This window comes from Macadamia integrifolia, chromosome 7 (assembly GCF_013358625.1).
Source record: "Macadamia integrifolia cultivar HAES 741 chromosome 7, SCU_Mint_v3, whole genome shotgun sequence".
Lineage (NCBI taxonomy): Eukaryota > Viridiplantae > Streptophyta > Magnoliopsida > Proteales > Proteaceae > Macadamia > Macadamia integrifolia.
This window is the reverse complement of record NC_056563.1, coordinates 17,139,263-17,160,069: the sequence shown is the minus strand read 5'-3', so window position 1 is coordinate 17,160,069 and position 20,807 is coordinate 17,139,263. Positions and strand designations below refer to the sequence as shown.

At 36.9% G+C, this 20,807-nt stretch overlaps 1 protein-coding gene across 1 annotated transcript in view; it reads left to right on the top strand.

Annotated features, from left to right (window-relative positions):
• The window catches only part of LOC122084782 (serine--tRNA ligase-like), a 15,301-nt gene extending 4,929 nt beyond the window's left edge, over positions 1-10,372 (top strand). The window contains exons 3-6 of the mRNA XM_042653212.1: positions 7,263-7,462; positions 8,565-8,699; positions 9,217-9,310; positions 9,547-10,372. Coding sequence (XP_042509146.1) covers positions 7,263-7,462; positions 8,565-8,699; positions 9,217-9,310; positions 9,547-9,813 — 696 coding nt within the window. The 3' untranslated portion in view covers positions 9,814-10,372. The remainder of the gene's footprint in view (positions 1-7,262; positions 7,463-8,564; positions 8,700-9,216; positions 9,311-9,546) is intronic.
• The last annotated feature ends 10,435 nt before the right edge of the window (positions 10,373-20,807 follow it).

Sequence of the window (20,807 nt, the reverse complement as noted above, 5' to 3'; positions counted from 1 at the left end):
AAATTGGCAACTTTATGGAGAAAATAGGATCTTACAGCCACAGGATTTACCAGATGATACCAGAATATATCAAAGGAAGGCCGCAGGAGGGACTGCATGATACCAGAGTATGGCCTGCAATGAATGGCTAAAGAGATTGGCACGTGGCCTGAAGTTTCTGACAGAAAGCTGTCAAAACCCAGATGCCGCAGGATGTAAATCAGTCTCACCAGCTTTCTTGGAGTATTCGATGGATCAATCTTGTGAAGAACAAACAGCAGTCTGATGACAGAAAGGATGTCTTGGTAGCTCCCACAGTGGCACTGGTTGCAGGCTTAGTAAAATAGAAACTTGAGGAAGAAAGGTAGAGAAGAAAAGGGGGAAGAAGAAGGGGAATATGACCTAGGCCTCTCACCTATGGCCTTGATCGGTCTCTCACTAACCCTAGGCTTTGCACCTCTCTCAACTGTATCACACAGCAGCCATGGCATAAAATCAGTTTCTTTTCATCTTTAATAAATCATGGGTTGAACTCTAATAGTGATGTGGAACTGGGTTTCTGAAATCAGAATCGGTTTGCTTATGGACCCATTCAATAGTGAAATAGCCAAATGTCAAGAATAATGGCAGTTCTGTAAATAACTTGAAGTTTCTAATAAAGGGTGGCAATCTGGTAAATAGATGATAACTTTAACATAAGAGGAAATCTCAATGGGAAAAAAGCAACATACAAGATGGGGAGGGGTAGACTTGGAACTAAGAAATAAACTAGGACAATTGAGAATAATAGAACAAGAGAAGGGTATTAATAGAATTTAAGATAAAGAAAGTAAAACCCTTCTCTTTATGAGGTTGCCTTCAACCTCACGACACAACAGTAGCCCAGCAGCCAAAGGGAAAGCTTGAGGTGGTGAGAACTCCCTCCAGGTTCATCAATTCAGCTTAAAATCTTCGACGAAGCTTGGACATCCTCCGGCCTCTTGATTCCAACAGGAATATACTTCAAACATCAAGCAAAGATGAGCAGTGGCCCCTGCTGTTCAGATCTGATGGTAGATAGGGTTTTAGTCATGTTGTAGGTCTTGTTTCTCACCACAGGGATAGGTTTCGAATCAAGGACTCAAGGGTTTGAGTCGTCTGTAGGTAGATATCCCTCGATCAAAGCCTCAGTCCAAGCAATTCAAGAGTGAAGGAGATCGATCCACTTGTTTGGTGCTGCAACTATCGCCCAAATCATTCCCCTTTCCTTCCCCTTTTCTCACCACAGGGAGAGGAAAGAGGAAGGAGAAAAGCAATCATGGCCTTCATGGTTTCAAGCCAAAGCTTCATTCAAATTTTCAATTTCTCAGAAACTTCAAATCTGTCCTTCTCTACCGTGTTACATGGCTATAAAAAGGAAAAATCAAAACCTAAAAATGAAAACTTATTAACATGGAAACTAACCTAATTAGCAACTGAAATAAAATCTAACTGTTCCTACTAACTTGATCACACCCTACACTAACAATAAAGGAAACAAATCAAAGTACTAAGTGCTTATTTGGTAGGGCAGAAACGGAACAAAAAGCGTTTGATAAAACTGTTTTGTTTCACTTGTTTTCATAAATAGAAATATAAATTTCTTCCTATTTATGGTTCAAGAAACGACCCAGGCGAAACAAGTAGAGGCAAAACAAGTTCTACTTGTTTCGCCGTTTCTGGAAACGACTTGTGGTCATTCTTTCGCTGGTTGCTATCGACTTCTAGAAACATGACTTATCAAACACTTTCAATTCCGTTTCTGTTTCTAGAAACGAAAATTTATGTTTCTGTCGTTTCTTGAAACAGAAACGGCAGAAACGTTATCAAACGGGCCCTAAATTATTCCCAAATCATCCCACTGATGCAGTTGGGCGCTTGAAAATTTGGGGTTAATTCAGTATTTTGATTATTAATTTGTTTTCTTATTGTTAAAAGTAGGGTTTCCATCAAGTAAGTTGGGAGATTTTATTTCAGTTCCTAATTTAGGTTAGTTTCCATGTTAATTAGTATTCATTTTTAGGTTTTGATTTTTTCTTTTTATTGCCATGTAACACCATAGAGGACAGACTTGAAGTTTGAAATGGAATGCTTACTTGGCTGAACCTTGGCTATCGTGACCACATACCTTTCTTTTCAAATTTTCTCTTCTCTTCTTTTCCTTTCTAATCTTCTCCTTCTTTTTTGGTTGTCTCTACCAGCCCCTGTTCTACACAGCAGTTGCAGCACCTTAGGAATGGCTAGATCTCCACCGATACAACCCCTTCCCACAAAATTCTGGCTGAATGTTGCTTACACATAGGCGAACTAAACCCTTGATGCTTAGTCCTGAGAACATCTCCCTTTGAGAGGATCGGACAAAATAAGGGTTTGCTTCACTATTTAGCACCAGATCTTAGTTGCAATCACAGAAAACTCCCTTGCGCTAGCTATTTTAAGGAGTAACTCTGTCGGAATCAAGAGCCCCTTTGGTTTCAAAGCTTCGATTGAAATTTCAGGCCAAATAGAGGCCTACTGAAAAAGTTCTTTCAATCTGAGATCGTCCCATTTCTGTTGCTTCCGTTCATTGCTGAAGGTTGAAGACAACCTTCAAAAGTGAGATTTTGACCCTTTTATTTTTCTGTTTCCAAAAATTGCCCCTCTTCTTCCATTATCTTCTATAGTCCCTATCTTTATTTCTAGTTCCTGAATTACCCTTTCTATTAGCATATTATTGTACCCATTGCTTAAACCTATAAGTTCAATCTAATTACAAGTCTGCCACTCCCTTCTAAATTTTCATTAATTTACAAAACTGCCACCCTCATTGGGAACTTGAGCTTAATTACAATTCTACCATCTAGTTGAAGCTCTACTTTAATTACGAACATGCCATTGGTTATTGTCATTGTTTTATTGAGTATCCAAGTGGGCCCTAAGCGAACCGATTCTGATTTTAGAAACCCGGATCCACATCAAGTGGTATCAAAGCGAAATTCCTGCAATTTCTTAACAATGACAGGTCACATCAGCTGAGTTGCACAAATTGTATTTTGAGGTACTGGAGAATCAAAAGAAACTTAATGCCAGGGTTTAGAAGAATGAAGCAAAATATGACAAGTTCATGGACGAGACTCAATGTGCCCTCACTAAGATTCTTGTCTTTATGTAGAGGCTCGAAACGCGAGTTGATGAAGGACCATCTGCACCACGTCCTCAGTTTCATGCACTACTGGATTGAAGATACACCTCACAGACAACAACGTGATCTAGTTATACCGTAAGATGTTACCCGGTAATTTTCTGACAGTGATTATGGCATCAAAGTTGAGGTTCCAGAGTTCAGTGGTGAAAAGGGACCCGAAGAATTCCTTGATTGACTTACCAAAGTGGAGAGAATTTGCTTATAAATCTCTTTTAGACGAGAAGTAGTGTGAACTCATCCTCACTAAATTTATTGGATATGCATGTTCATGGTGGATGCAAGGTTTGTCAGAAGACTTGGACCTTTTACCAATTGGGAGGTCATGAAGTAGATCCTGACTAAGAAATTTGTTCCTTTTAATTATGAGAAGGTGATGTTTCATAAATTGCTTAATTTTCAACAAGGCAACAAGGGTGTGGAAACCTACGCCCTTGAATTCCACAAACTATCTTCAAGGTGTCGACTTCAGGAAATAGACCAGAAACGGGTGATGCGATATATCAGTGGGCTAAAATACTGAGATCCGACTCAAACTGGATAACACTGATTTTAGGTCTGTTGATGTGATAGCAACTCATGCCAAGACAACTGAAGAGAAGTCTATTTATTGGAAGAGTATGCTCAAGACTCCTTCAGCTTATAGACCGCCACGTATGGAGGAAAAGAAGCCTGAAGCACGCAGAGTTGAAGAAAGAAGGTCAGAATTCAACAAGGATAGTGATTGGGTGAAGAACATCAGATGCCATAGTTGTGGCGAGAAGGGTCACTACTCCAACAAGTGCCCTAATAGGACTCGTTCTGTGAATGTAGCAGAGAAGCAACCGACAGAGGAGAGTGATGATGTTGATCTTGATTTACATCCTTATCCCCTCGATGTCGATAATAGACTATGATGATGTCGAAGCTCATTTCGCTAGTCTTACATCCTTCTCAAACAAACTAGTTGACAAGGCTCCTCTCTTCAGACAAGAGGGTATTTTCCTGCACGGTTCCGGTCCAACTGATATTCATACAGTTCTTGATACCGGGGCAGAAACAAACTTTATCTCTGCTGAATTTGTTCGAGCACACAACCTTCCACAAACGCAACTTTTCAAGAAGATTCACGTGCAAGGTTTTGACCCAAAGCTCGAGAAGAGGCCACTGCAATTGTTCGAGTACATCTACATTTTGGGCCGTTACAATACCTTGTATCTTGTTTGTTCACCCCATTGGTGCATTGCGACATTGGCAACGACATGCAGGTATTTTCTACAATGGTGCATAGAACACCATCAAGGTGAAGCAAGGAGGTCGTACGTATTTAATGATGCCACACGCGTTATCAGACATGCCACGTCATCGACTGACTCTTGCTCCAGTGACACGTCAGCCTACTCTCCCTCTTCTTGGAGTTATGTTCCTGTCATTTGCTTTCAGATATGTGCCACCTCATTGGTGAGCGGTTTACAAGGGTATCTTGGGAGCACGACCTAACTTTGGAACCTCAACTTTGATGACATAATCTGTCAGAAAATTGCCGAGTAACATCTTGGGGTGTAACTGGATCACGTTATTGTCTGTGAGGTGTATCTTCAATCCAGTAGGGCATGAAACTGAGGACGTGGTGCAGATGGTCCTTCGTCAACTCGTGTTTCGAGCCTCTACATAAAGACAAGAATCTTAGTGAGGGCATCTTGAGTCTCGTCCATGAACTTGTCATATTTTGCCTCGTTCTTTTGAACCTTGGCATTAATTTTCTTTTGATTCTCCAGTACCTCACGATACATTTTGTGCAACTCAATTGATGTGACCTGTCATTGTTAAGAAGTTGCAGGAATTTCGCTTTGATACCACTTGATGTGGTTCTGGGTTTCTGAAATCAGAATGGGTTCGCTTATGGACCCATTGAATAGTGAAATAGCCAAATGTCAAGAATAATGACAGTTCTGTAACTGTAAATAACTCGAAGTTTCTAATAAAGGGTGGCAATCTGGTAAATAGATGATAACTTTAACATGAGAGGAGATTTCAAAGGGAAAAAAGCAACGTACAAGATGGGGAGGGGTAGACTTGGAACTAAGAAATAAAATAGGACAATTGAGAATAATAGAAGAAGAGAAGGGTATTAATGGAATTTAAGATAGAGAAAGTAAAACCCTTCACTTTATGAGGTTGCCTTCAACCTCACGACACAACAGTAGCCCAACAGCCAAAGGGAAAGCTTGAGGTGGTGAGAACTCCCTCCAGGTTCATCGATTCAGCTTAAAATCTTCGACGAAGCTTGGACAGCCTCTGGCCTCTTGTTTCCAACAGGAAAATACTTCAAACAAGAAGCAAAGATGAGCATTGGCCCCTGCTATTCAGATCTGGTGGTAGACAGGGTTTTAGTCATTGTTGCAAGTCTTGTTTCTCACCACAGGGATAGGTTTCGGATCAAGGACTCAAGGGTTTGAGGTTATCCCTCGATCAAAGCCTCAGTCTAAGCAATTCAAGAGTGAGGGAGAGAGAGAGAACAGGGAACAAGGAAGAAAGAAAGGAAAGGGGAAAGAAAAGAATAAGGCCAGGAAAGGGGAAGGAGAAAAGCAATCATGGCCTTCATGGTTTCAAGCCAAAGCTTCATTCAAATTTTCAATTCCTCAAAAACTTCAATTCTGTCATTCTCTACCGTGTTACATGGCTATAAAAAGGAAAATCAAAATCTAACAATGGAAACTAATTAACGTGGAAATTAACCTAAATTAGCAATTGAAATAAAATCTAAATCTTCCTACTAACTTGACCACACCCTACACTAACAATAAAGGAAACAAATCAAAGTACTAAATTATTCCCAAATCATCCCATGCTCAACTGCATCAAATAGAGCGCTGGTAACACTAACAGACTATGGAAATAAACTAAAAGGAGTCCCACGCATAGAGTTGAGGACTTGAACAGCAAGAACCATAACAAAAAAGGGAAGGCAATCTAATTTCTAAGTAGTATCTACTTAAAACAGAAAATAGAAACTACAACTTAAACCCCATGACTCTGGTTTTAGCGAAACAGTTTACACCCAACCCAGTGGGCTGGCCTGGCCCAAAAGCCAGTTGAAGAACCTTTGGGCTAAGTGTGAGCCTGGTTTTTCTTAGCCTTGTGCAAGCATTGTTTGATGTAGTACTTGTCTACATCAAAATCTCCTCTCGTGAAAGGAAAGGACTTCTTCAAAGTGAGACATCAACTCTTTTTTATCCATCAAAATATTAGCGTCTTCCCAGTCAGTTGAATTCTTTGGGAACTGAATAGCTTTGGTCAATAATAAGTAGTCAGAGATAACAAGACCTTCTTTATCCCAAGCTTCTGTTGGGTATAATTCCAGATTGGAAAACTTTGGGACTTTAGATTCCTTCATATATAAGTTGGGCCTCTGCACCTAAGAGCATAAGTTTGTCGTGGCCCAAATTTAACTTGGATTCATTGTAGGAATCCAGACCTGGTTAAAATGGGCATGATTGTGATTTAAATGAGTCATTTCATTTAATGACTACTTTCCTTTCTTATCCTTCATTTCCTTGGACAAAAGAACCATTAAATTTCGTTGCGTACAGTTTTGCTTTCTTGGGATGTGTTGCATAAATTAGGGTCCCCGACTCCCCAAACTTTAAAAATATACCTTTTAACCAATCACCATTGTTATTCATCTATGTACTGTTGTGTAAAGAATCTTACTTTAAATAGCACCACTAGTTCATTTACAAACTTATAATATGGCATGGTGCAAAGACTGGAAGAAATGATATCTAGGACAACTTTTGTCAATTGACCTTGAATTAGTGTGTGAGTCGGATGTGCTCCATTTGTATTGTTTCCTGAATTTATGAAAACTAGAGAACACTATCCCTGACTAAAATATCGGTATTCATGTTTTGGCATACGTACTGTAAATAATTCTGCATGCTCGCCCTTGGCATATTCGGCATGGAATATGTCAGAAGTGAAGGCAGATGTCAGGTGCAATTTTAAAGGGATATCATATCTATTCCAGAGATTTATTCTTTTGGGATTAGTATTTACCTGCTATATAATTCTGATTCTATTGTTTTGTGCATCTTTATAATAGAGAGACATTAATGGTGTTACTCGACTCCAACAGGTTTATTCCATTGAAGATAGTGACCAATGCCTCATTGGGACTGCAGAAATTCCTGTGGGGGGAATTCATATGGACTCCATCCTAGCTGATTTGGCCTTACCTTTGAAGTATGTTGCTTATTCTCATTGCTTCCGTACTGAGGCTGGTGCTGCTGGGACAGCAACAAGGTGAATAGATCTGTTAGTCCTACATGTGTCTTATTTCAAATTATTTTTTCACTCGGTACTCTCTGTTACTGTACTTTATGATGTTTAAATCTCTATGAGGTTTGCCATAAATTATTACTGCACATGGTGTCTGTAGGTTTGTTATTTTTTAAAGGATCTATGAGTCTTGATGGGAATGCAACAGTAAAGATTTCCTTATGGTTTTATCCACACTAGTTCAGCTTTCTTTATTTTCCTTCTCTCAATCAGCAACAGCAAAGGAGACTATGGGGAAAAATAAAAGGAGATAAAGGCAGTAGAATGAGGAAAACAAAGAAAACAGAAGGACCTAGGTCAACCAGTCCACAACTAGGGTGAAAAACCAAGCAGACAAACCCCTCTATCCATGATGACGAACCAAAAAAACAAATCTCAACCATATGCCCCAGACTACCAGACCCCTACACCTACACCGAAGTAAGCCTGAAAAATAAACAAATTACACTCCTGAACTCTGCAACTCCTACTGTGTTGAATGCTTTTTGGGCTGCTTCCTTGACCATATTCAGACTTCCAGATAGATCTCCACCTCCTCTCACCCATGTTCCCCTCCCCCAGCACCACCCTCACTATTGCCATTTTCTAACATACCCTCTCTTTCTGGGATGCTAATTGAGAAGTCTCGCCAATCCAAACCATCTGTTATACCTCCAGAACCTGGGTCAATGATACCTTCCCTTCCTAAAAACGTAAGATGACCTTTATAGGTCGCCTCTTTGGGCTTGCAATGCTGATTGGTGTTGCTGGCATCTCCTTGGCAGTATGCAATTCAACTTAAGAATGACTGTCTAGGCATCGTGTGGGTTTCAGTGTCTCACCATCATCAGCCATTATCGACACCTCTGCATCCAGACTCTACCTCATCAATCAGCTAACAGGAGCCCAAGTTCTCATCACCCATACTGTCCACAGCCACCCAACAGGAAAGCGGTTACAGATTCATTCTAATCATCTTTATCTATTTTTTACATTATATAGAACTTAGCTGTGGGTTATCTAAGGTTTCGCTGATGTTGCATATTCATTTCATGAAAGTTTCTGATGCTATGGAGATATCGAGCAGGGGCCTTTATCGAGTCCATCAGTTCAGCAAGGTGGAAATGTTTATCTTGTGTCGACCAGAGGACAGTGATATGTACCATGATGAGCTTAGTAGAATTGAAGAAGATCTATTCTCATCATTAGGAATTCATTTCAAGTAAGAAAGGAGTTCTATTTTTAGTTTTATCATTTTCTATTTATATTTATTATTGTAAGTAGTAAAACGTCGAAGGTTGGTGAACTTAGTAGAGCTCACTAATTGGCATGTGGTTAGTAATGGAATCCATGGGTGAGTCCATGTTATAGAGGATCTCACACCCAACTCATTATTCAAGTTCCAGTCCAATGAGTATATGATAGGGAGCAGAATGTGGTTCAAAGTTTTACCAAATTTCAAAAATACCGCCAACTGCTAATACGTGCAGTGGATATTAGTGGCATATTTGTAATGTTCCTCAACTTTGATGCACCATTGGCACATTAATGTTCAGTTTGGATTGAAGTTTGACCTTTGTGGATCCTTTATAACATGGACTCACCCCACATCTGAGATGTCACACTGCTTAACACGTGGTTAATTTTACAAAGTTACCTAACCATTGTGAACATTATCAGGACTCAAATTTTTTTTTTCTATCCTTTTTTTTCTTAATAATTATTTGCTTTTCTTTCAGGATATTGGATATGGCATCCAGTGATTTGGGTGCACCTGCTTATCGCAAATTTGATGTCGAGGCATGGATGCCAGGTCTTGGACGGTATGGCGAGGTATGTAAAATGAGATATCTGATAAAAGTTTTGTATAAATTACTGAGTTGGACAGCTCAGTCTCAGATATTTGGCACTGATGTCAATTTATGGCAATCCAAGAAATGACGATGGTTTGTGCAGTTTTGGGTACACTTTCACACATGGCTTTAACATTGTCTACCAGGCGAGTCTTAATGACAATTTTATACTGGACTTACAAAATTTTCTAATTCGTCGCCTTCTGTTGTTGACAGATATCAAGTGCATCAAACTGTACTGATTATCAAAGCCGGCGGTTGGGTATAAGGTTCCGTCCATCTGACTCACCAACCAATCCTAAGAAGGGTCGCGTTGCACCAACACAATTTGTGCATACACTGAACGCAACTGCATGTGCTGTACCTCGGATGATTATCTGTTTACTGGAGAATTTTCAGCAAGAAGATGGCTCTGTTATCATTCCTGAGCAGTTGAGACCCTTCATGGGTGGGCGTCATCGCATCATACCCAAATCAAAATGATGATTGTGCTAGTGTCGTTGATTATGATACTTATTTTCAATTTTAGGTATTGGGTGGTACAGGATCTGGATTTTGAACCAGCCCCTCTAATGGATGCTGAGAAGGTTGGGTGGAAGAAAAGTAAAATGGCAAAACAAGCAAAGAGTGGTCGGGGGATGGGGTATGCGCTTGCATCCTTTTTGATTTCCAGCGGCATTGGAGTAGAAAACCAAATCATTAAATTGAGCTGCTTGGTCACTCTTGTTTCAGCCAAATCATATGCCTGTGTATCCGAGCTTTGTGTGGTTAATCAACCCAATGGATGGATGGATGGGTGGTTTCACCTTTAGGTGTTTAATGCTGTGCTGCTCTCTGCTACCCCCTCCTTGGCAGGCTTTCTGGTGATGAACCATCTAATATCGAATGCTTCCTTAACCTTTAGCAATTAATTGGTTGGGTCTTTTTTCTACTATCAAAGTTATGAACTTGTTACTTCTGTACCTTATAATAAAATCAGCAACAATTGGCCTCTGCCACTATAATTGAGGTACTCTGAAATCCATGGCTACAATTGGCCCTACAGGATTGCCTATGTGATCTTAGAAGTGCTTTCAACCCAATTTCTTTGCCCTTCCATCTTATACTTTGATTGTGATATGATTGTTTTTATGGAAAGAGCAATAGATTTACATTTTGGGTAAGAGCCTCAACTCTGAAAGCAAAGGATTTACACAAAGGGAGCAAGGTGCTTTAGGACTAACAAAATAGATTACACCTTAGCCTAACTTGTTCATTAGCGTATCTATGTCTCTCATAAGGTGTAACATATAGTATATCCAAGATATAGCTTAGCCTAACAGTTCTTGCAGTCCTTAGCTGAAGCTCCCCAAGGAGGTTGAGTCTTTCTTGCAGATTGCTTGAACAGTTTCATTTGCATCTCAACCGGTTCTGAACTTCAAATTATTCATCTGTGTAGCCCAAAAAGATAAGGGTGTCAATCGGTACGGCATTCAATATTCAATATATTCAATATATTCAATATGGTACAGCAGGCCATGAGTCAATACTGAAACCGTACCCTAATAAGAAAAATGCCGACATTTCAATACAGATACCGAATCAGTTTGGTTCATATCAAATGTGTTTGTTCTTAAAAATTGATACCGTATCAGATCAAGGAAAATACCATTTTATCATATTGAAATTGTACTGAATCTCCTTCGATACGATTTTAGTATTGGTATATGCTGTCAGTACTGAATTGATACCCTTAACATAAATTTGCCTCCTTCAAATCAATCATAATCCCATTCTGTTGCTTTACCTTTACGCTAAATTTGCATTAGTGGTTACTTTTCATTGCTAATATAAAATACGAAAGAAATGGGCTCTTATAGAGGTCAGACTTCTGATGATATAAGTGTCCTGGCCTTTGGCATGGCTGCATGAGACCGCAACCTGATTTGTTTATATAGGTCACAGTATCCAGCCTGATTCTGCTCTAAAGTGGTGAGCTTCACCACTTCATTCTAGGGTTATACAAACCCTTACAGGATTTTAGAACCTTTCAAAAAATATCACCTTGATACTCTCTGCGTGCATCTAAAGCCCGCTCGATGAATGGATTCTTATTCACCGTCACCTTAATGAAACCCGATCCAAACATTTTTATTACAATTATGTGTTGGGGATCATTTCACTTTCCACCACCTTACCATGAAACACAAGGTTTGGAAGCCATTTTGGCTTATGAGCTATAACTGCAACATTGCAGTTCACTGGGAGATTTAGTTAATTGGATGTTGCCCACATTTTCATCTAGTTATTTTTTTATTTTTTTATTTTTCTGATATGGAAATGTATAACTAATTGTTTGAAAAGTCAATTCTGTCTGATTGTTAAATGAAATATATCATCCCTTTATGTGCCAAAAAAACCTGTTTCATGGGAATGCTTAAGAGGGTTATTTATTCTAGGTTTGAGTTTTCCTTCAGCTACGATTAAAAGGAACCCCTTGATTGCAGAGGGTATCATGCAATGGAGGAAGGATATTATGGATTTCATCCAATAGGGGGAGGAGATGTCTTTTTGGACCCTAGGATCGGTGAATCCTACATCACATGTGTAGGAAAACTTTCTCATTTATTTTATTTTTTGAAATTTTGTGAAGGTTTCCTCAACTAGTTTGATGATAAAGTGTATGAAGTGCAAATCAATCTATCACTTTCATTGAGGTATGTGAGAACAAGACCGAAAATGGTCTAATCTCAATGACAGAGTTGTTACTTAGATTAGGGTTTAAGACCGACAAAAAACCTATATCTCCAATCCAAGTAGACCCAACCAAGGATCAAATTGACGTTAGGTTTCAGACCAACGATGGTACACCTCGGTCCACCTAATTATACTAGAGATTCAGCCATTCGATATGCTTAGAAAACATACTAAACTATACAAATGTAATAAGATAACTTTGCAAATATAATAATAATAATAATAATAATAATAATAGAGGAGATAAGAGCACTCAACTTTATCCAGTCATGGTACAACATAAAGGTTAGCATAAACAAGGAAACATGCTAAATATAGTATTAATCTACTGTTAACGAAGTAAAGTTTAAACAATATATGAAAGATACTAATGCTAATGGAGAGGGTTGGGCTCATAGTTATCAATTCGGCCGAATAATTCGTGAATTATTCGGCCGAACCGAATTTTTTCGAATTTTTGATAAAATTCGGACCGAATCCGAATTAAAAATAAAATTCTTTAAAATTCGCGACTTTTTCCAAAATGAATATAAATCGTGAATAATTCGGACCGAATCCGAATTAAACCGAATTATTCGGTCCATTTAAACATTATTTAAAAAAAAAACCAAAAATAAAAAATAAAAAAACAATTTTTTTTTAAAAAAAAAACCCCAATAAGATTTTTTGACCGCTTTTTTGACCGAATCCTTAAATTAATCGTCCGAATAATTCTCCATCCGAATAATTCCCGAATCCGAATTTGTTAACTATGGTTGGGCTTGCTGTAAATTTTTAATAAATTAGCGATATACATCAATTATAGGAATAAACATGAGAAAACAAGAGGATATTTTCCAAAGAGGAAGGAAAGAGAATTACACATGTTAGGCACCTGATGCATGCCAGCCTTTTCCAAAATATTAAAAAACTATATCGGTAACTTGGGGGATGAGAAAGAGATATTAGAAGTCACTTTTGTCATTGACATCGACATTGACTTTCCATCTGATTTGTCTTAAACTGTATGGAAAATGAATCTATTAGAAACCATAGATATGGAAGGTGATGGGGCTCTATATTGTACTTGACATTAGTGATGATGACCTAGCTGTAGGTTTCCTATAAAACCCAGATGCATATGTTCCACTTTGGGCAGAGACTTGCACGGGTTTATAACGCATCTACCTGGAAGGGGTTGGCCCCTACTTATAATCCTCAAGGTCTCTTTGATTGACAATCAAATGATGTGGGACTAATAATCACCCTTTCCTATTTTTACTACAACACCTCCCATGTGACCATCTTATGGTACTAATGCTCATGGTGAGAAAATTCTTCCTTCACCATGTGGGTGAAAGGAAACTCGATCAGCAAATTTCCATTTAGTACTTGATAAATTTTTAATAATTTATTTGTCTTAGTTAATGTTTGATACATCTGATTAGCTTAGTCAAATATGTCTAATCCACTGGTTGAAGTACTAAAATAAAGTATATTTTAAATAAAAACATAAACGAAATAAAACTTGGCACACCCGCTTAGGAAGGGGTTCCTGTGATACCGCTATCATTGTGTCATGTGGATGAGTGATTTAGCTATTTCAATTGTTGGATAGAGATGACATGTTCTAAATTAACTATAAAACAAATCTCAGAGTTTAATTCAATCAAGTACCATTTTGACATTGGCATACATCCTTGTGTATATTCATACACAACTATTGGCATTGTAACTATTATGTGCACTCTTCCATAATTCAAATATTTTAAAGTTATATTTTGTCACTTGGTAAATTTTATTTGGGCTGAATTTTAGTAGGTGGAAAGGGCCTTGGCTCTATTTATGTACCAAATCTGAGAATAAATTGAGTTGCAATATGGAAGATATATCGATGGCACAAGAAACCCTTCCTAAGTAGTAGACCATGTAGAAAACTAGAGCTCAAAATTATATTTTATAGTGTTATATATGCTAAAAGCAAAGTATATCTAGTTGGTCCGATTGATAAGCTTATTTGATTGGTCCAAAATTTTTCCGCTTGACACATTGTATGGACTCCAAATTTTGTGAAAAAGTAGACCATTGGATTCTTTGTTCACATGTCAAGTTTCAATTCTAACAAAAATTTTCAATTGGTAAAATAGAGATTTGAAAATAAAGTGCATAGGTACACGAACATACCTAGGGATGCATGCTGAAACATAGGGCCATATGCTTTGAATTTAAAAATGAAATTTGACAATGGTCCATCTAGATAGTATAGTGTCTGTCTAACAATTGAAATTACCACGTCACTTTGTCATGTGGTAAAATTAGGTGACCATTAAGATGTGTTCATCTACACTAGACCATGAAGTAGCTTTCCATATGAAAATTGTCATTTATTAAAATAATAATAATAATAATAATAATAATAAAAGGCAATTTTTATCTAGTTGCTAAAAAAATCCATAGCTTACTGTTTGAGATTTTAAATGTAATCGCAAGCGTACGGATCAGTGTAGCTACGGGTCGAACTCAGAGAGAGCAGCCACTTTATTTTTTTCTTTTAATAATGCGAAAGTGAACCTATTAATGATTGTGAACTAATTCTAACTACCGTCCTAAACATATGTATCTAAAATAATGTCTTAACCATTCATCATCTAAGAATTTAAAGACGCAAGTCACATAATTAAAATTAAATAAATAAATAAGTGAAAATAAACAACCCACGCAATTAAAAAAAATAAAGGAAAAAAAATACTGAAATAAAAATAAAGTAAAAGAAAGGGGAGAAAGCTGGAGAGAGACTCACAAGTAGGTTTTTCTAATTAGCCCGAGGGATGCATCATAATATGAGGTTCCCTACTTGACCAGAGAGTCACTCTTACAAGGGTTACTCTACTTGGCTTTAGGAAAAATGAGACAATTAAAATAAAAACAATAAATTGATGATTCTATGGCTAGGAGGGGTAATGCCACCACATACACTAGTCATGAACCTTGGGGGAAAATGATAGCAATAATGTAACGACTGAAATTAAAATCCTAAATTAAGAAAGAAAGGGTAGTCAGAAGAGGGATGAGAGGGGGGAGAGAAGACTATTGAATGAGCCTACTTACTTGAACTTCAACCCTTGAATTTGAAAGCTTGGGTGATTTGAGATACTACCAGTACTAAAAACCAAATCTGGAATAAACCAAATCTGAAATTTTTAGTACTAGAGAAAACAAATCTTGAAACAAAAAGAACTAAACTTGAAAAAAAAAGATGTTGCACGGCTTGTGATCTTGGCACCTAGATCTAAGCCTAGAACTATAACTTTAAAAATTACAACTCAATTGCATAAATCATAAACATAAAAGGCTGAATAAGAATAAAAGAGTGATTGCATTAATTGACATAAAAAAAAACTATTACAAAATTGATTAAAGAAAAAATTGAGAAGAATTAAAACTAAAGAGTGAGAGAGGGAGAGAGAGAAGAAAACTAAGCATAAACTAGAAAATAAATTAAGGAGAATAATAATTAGGAAAGGGGAGGAAGGGACTTTTATAGGGTTTTGTCTTGCCTCCTTCCTTCTACAAGTCTTCTTTAAGAAAAGAAATAAAATAAAATAAAATAAAATCTTGGTAAAAATCCTCATTCTCTGAGATATTGTGTGAGGAAAGAGAGAATCCGTTTCCAAAATTAATAAATTCTATTCCTTCATTGCAATATTAACCAATATCTTGCAATCTTGATTAAATCATAAAGGAATCTTTACATAGCATCTTCAAGATCTTGTGAGGTGACAAGAAGAGAGAATAATCTTCAGAATTTTGTAGGAGAGAGGATGTGGTACCATTGAGTGGGTCCTTGGTAATTAAATCATCAAAAAAATAAAAAAAATCCTCAATCATATTAATCTCTTCTTCTATATGTGGTTGCTTGCCTATCCTAAACATGTTAAACTCAACAGTTTAGTTACCAAAAGATAATCTTAGGAAACCATTCCGACAGTTGATTAATGCATTATTGGTAGCCAATAATGGTCTTTCTAGAATTATTGGGATCTCATCCTTGGTTGAGAATTGCTTGGTATCTAACACAATGAAATCAACAGGAAAAATAAATTCCCCCACCTTTAGAAGACATCATCAACCATCCCTTTAGGAATTTTAACAGACCTATCTACCAATTGAAGAGTAGTTCCAGTGGCTTTCAATTCTTCCAATCAAAGTTGCTTGTACATACGGTAAGGTAAAAGATTTACACTTGCGCCAAGGTCAAGTAAGGCATGCTCAATGTAGGTGTTGCCTATGACATAATATATGGTAGGGCTCTCTGGATCCTTATGCTTGGCTGTTATAGGCTGAGTAATTATGGAACTAATGTTACCTACCACGAACGCCTTTTTGGGCACACTAGTGATACGTTTGTGAGTACACAAATCTTTTAGTACCTTTGAATAGGCGGGGATCTGGGATATGGCATCCAAAAGGGGGATGTTCACTTCTACCTTTTCGAAGACTTCTAAAATTTTGTCCATGGAAGCAGTCTTCCTTTTGTTTACCAAGCGATTAGGAAATGGGACATGATGAACATAAGGACTGTTAGGGATTTGCCCCTGTTCAGAAGAATCATTTTTTATTTCTTCAATCAAATCATCTTTAGTTTCAGAAAAATCTTTACGTTCATCAGACGAACTTGAAACAAGAGAAACACTTGTGTCCTCAACTGAAGGAGAGTTAACATGAGTAATAGATGAGGAAGATTTAGGAATGCTCTGTTGGTACTCTCTACCACTTCTAAGGGCATAAACAACATTACATTGGTTAGAGGACCCTTGTTGGGTCTTACCTTGTACTATATTCAATGGTGCATTAGTTGATATTTGTGAACTAACAGGCTGATGATGCCTAGGGTTAGGCTCTGGTTGACTGGGTAAAGTTCTTTTCTTCCTCTCATGCATAATTGAGATAACTTGAGTGAGTTCTCTAGTAAGATTTTGACTGATTCTTAGTATTACGTACCCACCTAATACTCATGTAACAGAAAGTTAACCACAACTAGAGTAAGACAAGCACAAAAGAATGGATAGTAAAACATTTTTTTATGATTTTTTTGATTTTTTTTTGACTTTTTGAGAGCTTACCGGTAGGGATCTGGGGTTGCTTAGGTCAATTCTTGATGTACTGTTACAGGGCGAAACCTGTCTTTATCATACTGTAAGGCATGACGACCTCCACCGATATAACTATTATTGCAAGTTGCTCTTCTAAGGAATTCAATAAAAGAAAAGAAAAAACAAAACAAAGCAAACAAAACACTCCGATTTACCAAAAGAAAGCGAAAAATAATATGGAACTGTCTCCTCGGCAACGGCACCAAAAACTTGTTTGAGATTTTAAATGTAACCGCAAACGTGCGGATCAGTGTAGCTATGGGTCGAACTCAGAGAGAGCAGTCACTTTAGTTTTTTTTTCTTTTAATAATGTAAAAGTGAACCTATTAATGGTTGTGATCTAATTCTAACTACCGTCCTAAACATATATATCTAAAATAACGTCCTAACCATTCGTCATCTAAGAATTTAAAGACGCAAGCCACACAATTAAAATTAAATAAATAAATAAGTGAAAATAAACAACCCACGCAATTAAAAAAAATAAAGGAAAAAAATTCTGAAATAAAAATAAAGTAAAAAAAAAGGGAGAAAGCTAGAGAGAGACTCACAAGTAGGTTTCTCTACTTAGCTCAAGGGATGCATCATAATATGAGCTTCCCTACTTGACCAGAGAGTCACTCTACTTGGCTTTAGGGAAAGGGAGACAATTAAAATAAAAACAATAAATTGATGGTTCTATGGCTAGGAGGGACAAAACCACCACATACACTAGCCATAAACCTTGGGGGAAAGGGATAGCAATAATGTAACGACTGAAATTAAAATCCTAAATTAAGAAAAAAATGGTAGTCAGAAGAGGGATGAGAGGGGGGAGAGAAGACTATTGAATGAGCCTACTTACTTGAACTTCAACCCTTGAACTTGAAAGCTTGGGTGATTTGAGATACTACCAGTACTAAAAACCAGATCTGGAATAAATAAAATCTAAAATTTTTAGTACTAGAGAAAACAAATCTTGAAACAAAAAGAATTCAACTTGAAAAAAAAGATGCTGCACGGCTTATAATCTTGTCACCTAGATCTAAGCCTAGAAGTAGAACTTTAAAAATTACAACTCAATTGCATAAATCATAAACATAAAAGGTTGAATAAGAATAAAAGAGTGATTGCATTAATTGACATAAAAAAAAACTATTACAAAAGTTATTAAAGCAAAAATAGAGAAGAACTAAAACTAAAGAGTGAGAGAGGGAGAGAGAGAAGAAAACTAAGCATAAACTAGCAAATAAACTAAGGGGAATAATAATTAGGAGGGGGGGAGGAAGGGGCTTTTATAGGGCTTTTGTCTTGCCTCCTTCCTTCTACAAGTCTTCTTTAAGAAAATAAAGAAAATAAAATAAAATAAAATCTTGGTAAAAATCCTCATTTTCTGAGATATTGTGTGAGGAAAGAGAGAATCCGTTTCTAAAATTAACAAATTCTATTCCTTCATTGCAATATTAACCAATATCTTGCAATTTTGATTAAATCATAAAGGAATCTCTACATAGCATCTTCATGATCTTATGAGGTGGCAAGGAGAGAGAATAATCTTCAGGATTTTGTAGGAGAGAGGATGTGGTACCAATGAATGGGTCCTACCTTTGAACTGGTTCTTGATTCACTTTAAGTACTTTCTCTTGTAAACTTGGAAACTAAAAAAAAATAAAAAATAAAAAATAAAAGTAGCACTATCCAAAGTGGGGCAAAATGTACACTTATATCCCTAAGATTTCACACATTATTGTGTTCATCACTCACTTGAAAATCTATGCCATTACTCAGACAATATATAGTTGAATTTATGTTTGAAACTTAACAAGTGGCCTATCCAACCTATAGGCAATGAATTTATGTTTGAAATTTGACGCGTGATTTACCCAGACTATAAACAGTCTATTGAATAGGTAGCTTTGTCATATCTTTTTATCATGTGCTAAATTTTGTAGACTATAGATAATCTATTGAACTATTTTTCAGATATCTTTTTGTCATGTGATAAATTTTGTAAATAACTGTCTCCGACACTCTTCCACAAGTAGTTCAGTAAAGAGGCAAGTTAACCATTCTCAATCCGTATGTTGATAGGGCTGGCTAAGCTTCCACTCACAAATCAATAATCAAGGCATTTCTACTGCGTTTAACACACCTTTATCAAGCTTTTAATAATAAGAAGGTGACAAAGGCTATAATTTTTGTATATTTATATATAAGAATGCTTAAATGACATCTTTATAGGCGTATTAAGAACAAGTAACCCTCTTTTGATTGCCCTTGTTTTACTGTTAAAAGCTCTTTAAAGTCTGGAGGAGAAAATGTTTGTCATAATATATTTATAAGCATATTTACTATTATGTTATTTTCAAGAATCGCCATTGTCTTGCTTGCATTTCAATTACACATGTGAAATGATAAATTTTACCCTAATTAAAAAAAAATACATTATACCAAAAGAGAAAAAAATAAGATTACAAATTGTTTCACACTTTGAAGACTGTATCAAATTTAGCTTTAGTTTAAACCCAAGATAGCCTTAGACGGGCTAGGGCTCATGGGCCCAAAAACGGTGAAAGAAATGTATGAATTCTTAAACATGCTCAAATAGGAGTTGGGAGGGGGACCCCAAACAGTTTGGTTCCAATACTAAGTAACTCTCCAGACCTAATATTACCCTCAATTGATTGGATGACAAAATATTAAACATTCCCTAATCACATCATTACATTAATTTAATATTTTTAAGAATTTTTTATTTCTTTTAGAAAGCGTGACCTAGGTTTAGAAAAAGTGTTTATAGATCCTCGGCTAGCATCATCCCATACCTTTGATTTATTTTTTATGCCCCCACAAAATCTACTTGGTTTGACCCGTTGAATCATATGCTTTTATCTTATTTTGACACGTGTCTTTGTACTACACTTATACTTTTATTTATTATTTATTTTTAATATATTTTAAAACATAGATTAGTCCCTTAAGTATATATGCTTTTATACCATTATGTTTTTTTTTCAACACCTTGGGGTCTCTCTCAAAGAGTCCAAGTTGCTCTGGGCCCCACAAATTTGGATGGTTCAGATGTATTAGAATATGCACTGACGTGAATTATGATGGCAAAAAGTTCCTCTTTTTCTAATAATAGAATATCTACTTTTGGTTATACTTACTATTAATATTAAATTGGAAAAAAATAGAAAAAAAAAAATACTACAGTACAGGGATGGTTTGGTCAATTCACTAGAAGACTTGAAGGAAATGTAAAGGTAATTTTGTAATTTAGACGACAGAAGGGTCGTTCTCGTCTTCCCCACGTCTTCCGGACACGAGCGGTAGGGAAGAAGTGCTTGAGAGACCGCGGCGCATTAATCGCCGGTGAAAATCCACCCTCTCATGGGACCCACGCGAGCGAGAAAAACGAATAAGAGATTTACGCGTGGATCCAAGATTGGCCCCACCGTTACTCAAATCTAACGGCTTACCACCGCTTTTTTGTTTTTTTGGTAAGGAACGGCTTACCACCGCTTACGCGACCCTTGAGCGGTTTCGCGCGCATTTACGTCGACGATTTTTATTTATGACTATTATAATTTGTAACTCTTATAAAGTCCTTTAAATAATTAATTTATA